The 13062-nt window shown below is 32.2% G+C and overlaps 1 protein-coding gene across 3 annotated transcripts in view; it reads left to right on the top strand.

Annotated features, from left to right (window-relative positions):
* LOC106463940 (leukocyte receptor cluster member 8 homolog) overlaps positions 1–13062 on the top strand; it is a 52877-nt gene that overhangs the window by 3539 nt on the left and 36276 nt on the right. For all 3 annotated transcript variants that reach the window (XM_022391575.1, XM_013924030.2, XM_013924029.2), the window contains exons 2-4: positions 1413–1619; positions 7660–7714; positions 8866–9130. In XM_022391575.1, the coding sequence (XP_022247283.1) occupies positions 1413–1619; positions 7660–7714; positions 8866–9130 (527 nt within the window). The remainder of the gene's footprint in view (positions 1–1412; positions 1620–7659; positions 7715–8865; positions 9131–13062) is intronic.

Here is a 13062-nt window from a genome sequence, read left to right as displayed (position 1 = left end):
TATATATATATATATATATATATATATATAACAGTCATGTATGTAGCCTAAACTGTACTAAGATGAATTTTCATTTTACTTGAATATGAGAACTTTAGAATAAACAATACAATTATTAACATTTAGCAAGAGTTTCCTGCCTTACCAAAATTCCAGTTATTTTAGTCTTTGGGCTGAGCATAGCTCAGTGGTTAGCATTACTGGGAACGAAAATCATGCTCTGCACTTTGGGACCATGAGTGATTTATAAGAGTGAAAGTCAAATCCCACTATTCTGTAGAGAGTATCCTGGAGTTGGCAGTGAGTTCTGTTGACTTGGTGCTTTACCTCTAGTCTGTCATGTCAAATTATAGAAAAGTTATCACAGATAGCCATTGAGTAGCTTTGTGCAAATATCCAAAAACAAATTTTAGTCTTCTGCTGCTTTATATGTCATGACTTTACAGAGGTTTTGATGAAAATATCTCACAATAGTTTACTCAACTCAGATTTGTATAGAATATGGAAAATTATCAAAGAATTAATGAGAAGTTTCTAGTTTAATTATTGTGATGATAAGGTTTCTTCTGGGACCAATATTTATGTAAATAGTATCGGTGTAAGTCATCTGAATTTGCTAATGTGCAAAACTGATAAGAAACTGAATTCAAAATATTCTTGAAAGACTTAGTGAACAGTCAAATATATTGGAAATATATTTCAAAAATGAGTGTGAAAGTTTTTATTGATGTCAGACTGGACTGACTAAAAGCATGTTGATGATGATAATTTATAAGTTTTTAATATGAAAGTAAGAAAATTTTCTTTTTTTATAACTGGCTAGATTTCATTATGGAAACTTCCCTCATTTTCACCATCTTTATTCAAATATGTGGAGGCTGCAGAGTAGCATTATAATAAAGTTCATAGCCAGGTTAAATTATATGGGCTCCCAAGAGGCATTGATATCCTATCTTTATAATTGTAAAAACCAGAGATGATATAATGCAAGTTTTCTAAAGTATGTATAAATTAAATACTTTTTACTCACAAGATTGTAATGTTGACTGAAATGTTATAGCCATAAACCTGTGGTTGGTTCTGATCAAGGAAGTCAAACTTTGAGATAATAATTGCAAATTGCTAAAGTAAACCTTTTTCAATACTTTTAACTTTGTTTCTACAGTGTTTTACGATGCAAGTGTTGTTTGCTTTTTTTTAGTAATAGAAGCTGTTAAAGTGTACCTAACATTTATTACTGTGGTATTATTTAATCATTAAGAAAGAAATTTAAACTTTAGGTTTTAGTAACTAGAGTAGGTCAGTGAATTTAATGTTGATAGTAGCTGTGAAATTATAAAACATTTTATTTCAGCAAAGTCCACATAAATTGAGTGTAGTTTTATATATAAAGTCATTATGTATTACTTTAGGTCCCAGCAAAGGAATTCCCAGTTTAGTTCTGAAAACAAGGGTGGTAATGACATGTCTGCAAAAGAAGCATGGGAAAATGCAAGAAAAGCCTTGAATATGATTAGCAACAAAGAATCAAGTACAGATGAAACTTCATTGCAACCACAGATACATCAATTCAGCAACAACATGCAGTACTGGCAGCCAAGTTTGTATGTTTATCCTGGGTAAGATTGTGCTGTTATATGTATATAAGCCTAATTTAGTTTTCATAAGTTATTATAAAATTGCACAATGCAAGTAAATTGATCCTAGTTCACTCGTATATTGTTGTAACACATTTCATCATTGGCTGGGTTCTTATGGATTATTTGGTAAAAATAATTAAATGTCTAGGTTAAGTGAGGGCTCGATTTTAAGGAAATTTCCAGGTTGTCTAAAAAATAAAAACGTAGACCCTTAAAAATGCTCCAATTACAACAATATTGATGTAAAAATACCCAAAAAAATGAACCAATTACTAGAATTTTGATGTTTTTATATCTTATTTATTTCCATAAAGTACAATTAATGTAATGTTTAGTTGGCAATCTTGCATCTTTATTCAACAAATTTTTGATGCCTTACTTCCTGGAAAGTTTCCTTACATTGGGAAAAATAAGCCCAAACCATGCTAATGTTACATAATATCTTAAGGAAGCAAACAGTTGATGACCTGTAAACTTTTAAACAGAACAGCGATCTTGGCCAGTCATGTTCCATGTTTTCATTCTAACCAGCTTGGCCTACCTGCCAAGTATAGCCTGTAATAAGACTAGACTTGCATCAGAAATCTCACACATGCTCTACCATGATACATACACACTGCCTGAATGCTGCACATGTATACACACACACACACACTGCTGATACGTATTGTCATTCATATTCATAGTTTGCATTAACCTGGAGAGTGGCAAAGCTAGCTTTATTTTATTTATTGTTATTCTGTTTTGTACTGATCAAAATTTCCATAAAATTCTGTTTGAAGTTATCATTATTATGTTCTGTTTAATTCATGGATTTTTATGCTTTCTCATGGTAACTAGGCCTTCCATATTTGCCAGACTTGATGGTCATGTCTAACTTTAGCCTTAGACCTATATGTACATAGTTGAAGGGGAGGGGGGGGGGCTAGTGTTTCAACTGTGATAATTAAAAATTAAAATTCTGGGATTTATTTTGTAAATTTGATAATTTTATTTCCTACCGAAAGTTTATCAGTAAGAAATTGAGACAGTCGTGTTAGTTTTATTGTCGTAAGCATCTATACTAGAAATTAACATTCCTAAATATTCACAACCTACCTCATTGAAATCTTGGTTCAAAAGAAAGAAATGACGGAAGGAATATTAGAAAGGCTCAGAAAGCCACTAGGGGGACATTCTGAGCTTCCGATTGGTTATTCATGTCATATATAGAAATAAGTGTATATAAGGGAGCATTTCCTAAAATGGAAAGAGGTCAGTGGGGTACCACTGTGTTTGATTTATTATGTTGAGCAATATCTTGGCAAATAGAAGAGATAAGACCTTCTTGTTTTATATTCTACCTTGTCATTATTTGTAATTTGAGTTTTTAATTCGTATGAAACTATAGACTTAGTAATTTGACTTCACAAACATCTAATTTGAACCAGTGCTGCATTCAACATCCCACGTGACACACAAAAATTGATGTTTATCTGTTTTTTTTTATATTTACTTTTAAATTAACAAATTGAGTAATGTATAGTTTTAAACTTTGAGTTATAATCTACAGTTTGATACCAAAGTTATTGACATAAATTCATGAAATAGTAGTTCAATAAGATTTTGAATGCAAGTCAACAAACGAGATGACATGGCCTTTCACCCGTGACCCATCTTGAAAGAGTTAGTCTTTATGGATTTAATACTTCTAACTGTGTATATCTTCACAAAATTTGGCAGTCTTTCAGTTTGTATTATAAGTCTTTCACATACAAAAAATCATATTTTTAGTGAACTATGTTTAATAGACTAAAATAAAGATTTTACAATGAATATATTGAGTATTTGTGTTGAATAGTCCGTGTGTAAAGTAATTTTCATGTTAAAATTAAAAATACTTTTTCCTCATCTCAAAAAATCTCAAATTTCCTTTGTGTAATCCCTAAAACCTCCTAAATGCATTTAAAACTTTTTTTTTTTTTTTGAGTAAAACCTTGCAGTTTATCTGTTATTTTCTCTACCTCTGTCTCAAAATGGGATCGGACAATTTGACCTACTTCGTAACCACCTAAAAAGAAAATCTAAATAAACCTAGATTACCCTTTTTTCTTTCTAGAATGACTTCAACTTGTAACAGGAAACTACAATCATTTATCCTAAGTAGCTTAAAGGTTGTAACAGTATACATCTATTTATACTTAAATTTTATTACCCTTTGAACCATGTCAAACTATTATTCACGCCACATAAATTGTAAATCACGTAGCAAATGTGCAGCTCACATTATGGTATCGAATTACACAATGCATGGACTAGTCACAAGAGTACCTCATAGAAATATTATTATTAATATTTTTTATTTTATCTAACCTAAAAAGTTTTCAATTTTTACATTTTATATACTTTTATAATAATAAATAAAAAATGCACATGAAAAACAAGAAATAAAGTACTAACCTGGGTTCTTTTTTTTTTTTTTTTTTTTGCTCTCAACTTTCAATGAAACTTACCCCTACTTTTTATACTAATTATACAACTGCATTGAATAATTTTTACTTAATTGAACAATGCTCCAAAGAACACAGAATAATAACATATAAAAAAGAAACAATATTCCATAACTATCACAATTTTTCTGGCTTTTTAACTGTAAGGTCGTTGATGTATTTCCTTTGGGAATAAAGATTACATTGGAAGGAAAATAGACAATTCTCTGTACAGATAACAATGTAATATAAAACATCATTTGATAGAGAAAAACTTTGGCTTTCTATTGGTTATAAATAATAGTCTCATGTGTTAGAGACAACTGTTAAGTTTTGAAAGAGAAGATGTGACAAATAGGTATGGCAAGAGAGGTCTGATTTTCTATTTCATTGCTCTGTAACTAAATAAAATTGAAGGCTATGTAAATTATGCTTTGCCTGAATGATGAAAACGTAATGAGTAATTTACATTAAATTTTGTACTTCTTGGAGGGGTGGTAAAAAAAATTGGAGAAGAGGGGAGACATAGATAACAAATGTCACAGTTCTTATATTAGGGTAGATTGAGACTTTTTTTTAAATATTTCTGTATAAAGTTGAAACTCGAATAATACTCAACTGTGATTTATTATCTATATTCTGATGCTGGGTTTATTCATATACATTGAAAATAAAGTGGTTTAATTAAATTTTGAATCTAACTGTGAAAGGTTGTTACATGTACACTTTGACCTACCTGAGATGAAAGGGTTAATTATGTGATACTTTCATGTGGCTTTATTTTTGTGCAATTTAGTGTTATTGATGAAACCTGTAAGAAGTTTATTGTGGACAGCTGTGTGCAAACTATATGCCGTTCAGTTTGTTATGGTACAAAGTTCGAAGCAAAGTAGTTGTGCTTGCCTTGCATATGGGGAATTTTTGCAGTGCATATTCAGTACTTGGAGCGTCAAATATCATGTGTCCTTACAAGTTCTTGTGCATACAATGCTTGAGAGTTCTGGTTAACTAGAACCCGGCATTTCATGTATAACATTTGGGTATAAAAATTGGGTAAACCTTTCCTAATCTTCTACAAGTTTGGCTTAGGTCTTTCCTTTCCTCTTTACCCTACTCTGGAATATTGCTTTGGATACTTTCTTCTGTTGTACCCTCTAAACTTGTTAGATAAGGTGGCTACCATTGCTTGATAGTTTTTGACTTTCAGCTAGAAGGCTGCTTAATGCTGTTAAAACTAGTTCTTTTAAAGAAGTGGCAAGACGAAATGCTTATTGTTCACTATTCCACTTATTCACACTCAAAATTATTTTTAACCGAGTCAGACATACCTTCCAAGGTACCCTTCTATCCTATGTATTGGTTTCTTGATTGGCTGATATTGTAGAACTGGCTAGATAAATTCTGGAACTTTATTTCATAATGATATGGCTGGAGTACTCCAGGAAGGTTCTATAGTCACATATGGCACAGCATTTGTGGTAACAGGTGTAGACAAAATAGTTTATCCTATTCCATGTTTCATAGTAAATGGTGTTTTAAGTTGAAATTCTAGGCTGGATGCAGAAAGAGACACAGTTGGTTTGAACTTTGCATTTACTAATTTATTTTTCTCGAAGTTTTATTTTGTGGCTGATGTTGTTTTTTTCTACCTCATTGATCTTGTTACAATCTTTCTGTACTTCATAGCTTTTTGTTTGTGCTTTACTTCTTCAATCTTGTCATTGTAATCCCTTTGTACATCTCCAATAGCTTCATTCATCTTGTCTTCAATCATATTTATTTTAGCTCTTAATTCTTTAGACATTACATTTCTTTCTTTTAACTCCTCTCTTAAATTCCTTTATCTTTCTTCTTGATCTTTTAATTTTTGGTGTATTTATTTTTCATATTTTTAATTTTGTCTCTTCTTGATCTTTTCATAGTTTTATTGACTTCATCAAATTTTCTATCTTGCTTCATGGTCATGTTGTCATCATCATGAACTTGAAGTTTAATTAGAGTTCTGTTTATTTATTTATTTTCATCAAATTAATCCTGTCAAACACTAATGTTATAGCATGTTCTATGATTGGGTGGTTTTTTTTGGATTATTTAATGAAAATAATGCACAGTCCAGTCCATGTAATGATAATGAATTATTTCTTTAACTCTTTCATCATGGGTATCCTTTACTATGCATGACACAAGGTTTTAGTGTCTTACATTCAAAATTTTATTTATCTACTTTTTGTTTATGTTATACCAATTAGTATAGCATAAAATCTTAGCTAATAATCCATATTTTAATAGTATATAAGTTTTAGGTTCTTAATTCTATAAGGCAATATTTAAAAAAAATTGTGAATTTTCCTTAATATGACACACATGACACATTTTCTCTAGGTATCTTCTCTTCTCTATTTAATCCACCACCCCTACAGTAATTATGAAATTAAATGTAAACTACTCACTATAAAATTGTCATTGCTCAGACAAACCATAATTTTTATAACTTTCAATTATATTTGGTTAGAGATCAAATATGAGGTCGGTTAAATTCACCAACTGCATATAGTTAGGGTAGAGAAAATAACAGATTAAATATAAAGTTTTACTGAAAACAAACCTTTCAAATGTATTTGAAAGGTTTGAGAGATTACATAAATGAAATTGATATTTTTGAGATGGAGAAAAATTTTAAATCATAACATGAAAATCACTTTACACACAGTCTATTCAAAACATATACTTGATATATTCAAGGACAAATCTTTTTTTAGTTTATTAAAAATAATTCCCTAAAAAATATGGGTTTTTTTGTATGTGAAAGACTTACAGTGTTTACTGAAAGACTGACAAATTTTGTGAAGATATATATACACACTATTCAAAATTAAAGACTTTAAATGAGTACAAAGAGGTCACGTGGTTGGTCAAATTTTCTAAGCCCATGTTGAGAGATTTAATGAAATTTGCTACAAGCTACATTTGCTGGTAAGCCTAACTTCAAAAACAGTGTTTCAATAGAAATTCTGAAATTAATGTACCTAAAGTACTTTCAAAATTTCCTCAATAATCAATCCATAATAAACATGCTGGCTGACTCGCTAACTAACACTGAACTGAATAATTCACTGATTTTGATATTTATGTACAATCTAGTTTTCTATGCAATACAAGAATCTTTCAGATTGTTTTGAAGCCTTAACTTTCAGAAATTTGTAGATCTTACATCATTATATAAAACATGCTTTTTCTAGCATACAATGGCATTCTCAAAATAACTAGAAGTTAAATATTTAAGGCTCAGTCTTACATATATAGTTGTTTTTTAAAGTATCTAAATGTTACATACCAATAACTTATAACCAATTTATAATAGTAAAAAATCATAAGCTTTGCTAGTGTGTATTTTTGGAAGGTGTTGGTGTAGAACTATAGAATAAACTAACTGTACAAGAAGAACAAGCATAATATTTTATATTCATTTTTGCAAAAAAACAACTTGTTCATTGAAGTTGCTTCATACTGTTATGGGTTCATTTTTACTTCAGTGTTCTTTGTTATTTTAGGTTTGGATATTCAGGAATGGAAGCATGTTATCCATATTATCAGAATCCTTATCAGGTAAGTGTTTTTTCAATTATTGCCATTTAAATGTATAAGACATCTAAACAAACTAAACATTAAAAATATGCAGTGTTTAAGTAAAATGATTAGTTCTTTACACTAACTATTGAAAAGGCAAGAACAAAATAAATACTTCATACAGTGCAACATGTGACCCCACTGCGAGTGAACAGTATAAAAACAAGTTAAGAGTTTTACAGTTGAAAATTAATAGAATTAAAGTAAAAGAATTGTGGGATTTTAAATATGCAAATCAACAAAGTACCTGACAGCCATAGCCAATGTAAAGTTGTTGTTGAGCAAGTATGTATCAGCAGCATATTTTGATATTATGTGGCCTTTCATAGATAGTGTGATGCCACTGAATATTTATAACTTTTTTGGAAGGATAAGAAACTTAGATCATAATGATGAGTTAAGATCAGGATTCAGGTTTTCTAAGGTGGGGATATCCCTGTACTTAACTCTATTACCCCCGGTTATGCTCTCATAGAGAAAGTAATGTTGCTCTTGTTGTATTTCATTACAAAAATAAAACTATTGGGTGAAATTGTTTGAAATTTGACAATAATGTTCCTAAAATATGTAGTTGCAGAAAAATGAAATATTTAATTTTGATAACATTTAATTGTATAACATCATAATTTTGTAATTTTTTTAACCCATAACATATTTGTGAACTAGAACTTTAAAATTTATTAACATTTCAGGGTAAAAGTATTCAAAAAAGATGCAAAAATAATCTCATTTTTCATAAAAGTATATAAAAACAATTGCAGTTGTTTAGAATTCTTTAAAAAGTCAGGATTATACTTAAGAAATACTATTAGGCATTTAAACGCCACTCGGTACATTAATCATAAAAAAAAAAACCCACACAAACTTAAGTAAATAAAGAAAGCAGAAAAACTGATTTACCCAGAGAAGGAAACTAGGCATCTCTGAAAACTCAGACTCCTGATTATGTTTTTATTTTGTTTTTCCCAATTAAATATCCCAATACATTTTTTTTGGCCAGTTCATGTTTCTATTTGTTTTTGTTTGAATGAAATATGCCATACTCTAGTTTAGAACTTTAATGTTGTTTATACCCATGAATAATTCTTTTTTAATAGGCATTAAGAAAACATTTTTCTTTCTGTTTCTAGTATGATGCCTACTATCATCAGATGTATATGACCCAAGCTCCCCCACCACCTCCACCACCACCGCCACCTCCTGATAACAGTGAGTCTACAAATGAAATGAAGAACAAAAAAACTGTGAAAGAGCAGAGTTCTTCCAGCATAAAGAAAGAAAAAGATGAATTTATCATTCATTCTCAACAACCCCCGCCACCTCCACATGAGTTGGTACAGAGAGGATATAGTCAGCAGGGAGTTTTATCAACTTATTCACCAATGCCAAGTAAACGTAAGTTTGGATGTTCTTTATTAAATATTATTTGAATACTTTTTTTAATACTCTTACATGAGTTTATAGTACTTCAGTTCTTCATTTTAATAAATACAAGGAAAGCTATAAATTGCTTTCCCTAAATTATCAAGAAGAGCAAATTGCTCTCCTCAGAACAAAAAAGAAACAAAAAAAACATGAGGAGCACAAAAACTGAAATTCTAACACAGGTTTGTATTGTGACTGTTCAGGAACTGTTTATTTTGTGCTACAAATCTAATTTAAAAAGTCATTTACAAGACCTCTAACAGATTTGGGGTCATTTTGTCAGAATGATATACATACATAAACCTTAAGCTGAATCTGTTATTTTGCAGCTGACGTCCAAGATAACATCCCATTCCCCCATAACTCACTATTCAAGCTTCAACTGTACTCAGAATCTAAGTTTACAATATTTGATTATAGAGCTTTAACTGTGAGTTGTTGGGGATTTGGATGTAATTTTGGGGGTCAATTGTTAAAATCATATCTACTATGGTTTCAGAAATATGTGCCATCATTAATTGAACATTTCAAAGGAGTGATAACAAGGCTTTCAAAACCAAATATGTGGTCAGTAATCAACTCACTTGGGAATGAGATAATTTATAATGATGAGTCATCTGAGTAATCCAAATTATCAGTGATGGCCTCATCCTCACTAATATTTACCACACGTGAGTCACCTTCAGAATCCACCTCTGATTCTGAGCCACCTCTGTCAGTTTCAAAGTTACTAGACTCGGTGTCTTGCTGGGTAGCACTAGCTGCTGTGTTGTCAGCAGAGCTGTGGCTCATTTTCTTTGGAACAGCACCATGGCCTTGGGTAGATTCCTGCATCTGCAACTTTCTTCGCATTTTGCATCAGACATCATGATTGGCTTTGATTACAAGGAGGTCCTGCATTTGTAATGGTCTAAAATGAACATGCTGCTACAATCAGGGTTCAAAAACAAAAAACAATTTATTCACAATAACAACACTTGGAAATAAATTCAACTATTACCAAAACACAGTTAATAAACAAGTGCCTGGCCAGGACTTCACACTAATATTAATAAGCAATTTATCATAAATATTAATAAATCAGTAATAATGGGCTCAGGAAAAAGAACCAGAAAGAAAAAAAACCTAATTCCGAAAAAAATACTGCAAAATACAATAATATCTTTCAATATCAAATGACAAACAGCAATAGCTATATCTGTCAATAACGATCTCGTGAGTCTCTCTCTTAATGAAGCTTCTGGCAGGGTATTTATTCACAAGAGTACAACCTCATGTGATCATAAATTTACATACTCTTCTGTTACATTAATAGTATCTGTACATCACTGCTAGGGAAGTTGGTGTCAGTTTCATCATACACACACATTTACAAATACAAATGATTATGTAGAAGGTGAGTTAGTGTTTTAATGGAACTAATAATTCACAGATAAACTAAACAATAGAAGGAAATAATAAATAAATGATAAACACAACCATAATCATAAAAAAATAAAAATAGAATTTGCTATCTCGCACACAGTGATGTGGCTCAATGAAAGTATGCGATCCGACAACATGGCCATCAGGATGTTGAAACCACATTCAACTCTGCTGTTACACCATTTGCCATGACAACTTCCACAAGCAAACTCTTCTGTGTGTTTTGTAGAATCTGCTCCCACAGGTTTGTGGTCCCTACACCTTGATAGAAGCTCTTCTGCAAAATATTCAGGGTTTTCCACTCTCGCTTGATCTTACTTACTTCATAGTCAGCAGCTTCCGGTGAAGTTGAGAAGCGGTCAGCAACAGCTTCCAGAGACTCAAGTTGAGATGCTACATCACCCCTCCAGATGACTCACTTTACCCAAAACATGTTTTTATTCAGGCTATTGTCAAAGGAGCTGAATCACTCATCAAAGCACTGGATTAGAACTAGAACCACTTTCTGCCTGAGCATGTCAGTATCATTTGTAACAGTGTCACCACAGTGAGGTGCTACATGAGTGGCTATGTGAATTCCCTGTTTTCTACACTTCTTGTCATGTGGCCCTCTTTGGGAAGATCACAAGATATCTTGTTGCCATTGATAGTGTACCCTGCTTTCATCATGAGGGAGTCAGAGTCTTCATCTTCGAGTAGGTCCTACATTCTCATCTTTGTCAATTCAATGGCTGGCAACACCTTGAAAGTATGAAGTTCTCTTCTCTCAAGCTTCAGTGATGGAGAGGAGACTATCTTCAGGATATCATAAAGTAAATAGCTGGTAGCAAGGAACTGGAAACTTCTCAGTTTCTTCAGGATACCTTTCAGCTTGGAGTTTAGTTTGCTGTGCATGTAGTGTGCAATGGAATTCTTAATTGTCTGAGCAAGAGGGATCCACTTATTCAACAGGATGCAAACACCCTTCTTTGGTGGCCTACAAAGCATGTTCCATGGATCTTTGGAAACTTGTATATCTGACATTCCTGTGCCTTTGCTGTTTCTTCAAAGTGTCTCTTGAATTTTCCATATCTCTTCATCAGATCGTAGAGAGTGATCACCAGATTTTTCACTTGGTCAAAAGCTTCCTCCTTCATTAGGGTGTTCTTTACTGCTAGTTCAAATTAGTGAGAGACACAGTGGAGCCAAATAAGCCAGGGATTCTCAACTTTCTGCTGTCTCACCATAAGACCATTGTAGATTCCTGGGAAAAATATATTTAGTTTTTAAAAGCTGATCATAAACAGTTATCTGTGCAATGTGATACTCTAGTGCATGGGGGATCCAGAGTTACAGAAAAGAGGCACTTGGTAATTGGCAAAAAATGGGTAGACTGCCAAGTGGTGATGGTAGCAAAAAAAATAAAATAATAAATATGGCCTTACACATTTTTGAGAACCCTTTTTGCCCCCTGGATCCATCAATGCCCTGTCATGATGCTCCATGTCAGTAGCCTGTCACTGTCAAACAGGCTGCTTAAATAAATTAGATTTTGTGAAAACAAAAACTGATAAAACATTCTGTTAGATAGATCTGAGAAGCCACAAAATTTTGAGGTTTGTCAAAATACTGTTTGCTATACCAACTCCTCTTGATTTGGTTTTTAAAACTGCATGGTACCCTCACACAGAATTAGATGCATCACCCTGCACCTAAAGTAGAATAATTTCCACAAAGGTTTTCTACTGTAATAAACTTTACCTAAGCTTTTAGTTATGATATGTTCATTTTGTAATCAAGTAATTACCAATAGTGTATAGGGACTTTAAACATATTCATCACTTTTAAAAATTTCTATTTTAGTAAAAACTAAAAGACCACTAGAACTGTGCTCACTATATCACCCGTATTCACTGATGCTCCATTTGTGGTAGCTGACACCAAAGCTTTGGTATACTGATCATGGGGATCTTCAGCATGTTTTTAAGAACACTGTCCATTGACTTGTGAAGATTTTCTGCAGTTGCATCCCCATAAATGTCTTATGTTTTCCAGTGAAGCAACAAAGAATACAGGATGTCCAGTCTTTACAACTCTGACCATGACCAACTCTTTCTCATTTGCAGTTCTTTAGCCTGCGATCCATCATTGAGCATAGAAAATGCAGCAGAAGAGCACAATATTGATAATAACTTTGCACAAATGGCATTTGCAATTTCATGAACAAATTTTCTAGCTCTGTTACTGCTCCCTGTTCCTTCGATTAGTTTGACTCTGTTTGCTTTCTGTACTGTCACAAGAGTTGAAATTGGACAGTGGTAATCTGTTAACAGCCATTAGATAAACAGTTCTCAGCAGTGTTGGTGGGAGTAGCAGATGAACCAAAGGCCTTATCTCCGTATTCAACACCAAGTAACTTCTGGTAGTCCAGATCAACCACGTGTGCCTTAAAGTTTAAAAATAGGTTTCTTTCAATCTGTGTTGATTTCATTTTGATG

Source organism: Limulus polyphemus, unplaced genomic scaffold (genome assembly GCF_000517525.1).
Source record: "Limulus polyphemus unplaced genomic scaffold, Limulus_polyphemus-2.1.2 Scaffold1523, whole genome shotgun sequence".
In the NCBI taxonomy this organism is placed as follows: Eukaryota; Metazoa; Arthropoda; class Merostomata; order Xiphosura; family Limulidae; genus Limulus; species Limulus polyphemus.
The sequence above is the reverse complement of the archived record's forward strand: the minus strand, read 5'-3'. Positions and strand labels throughout refer to the sequence as shown.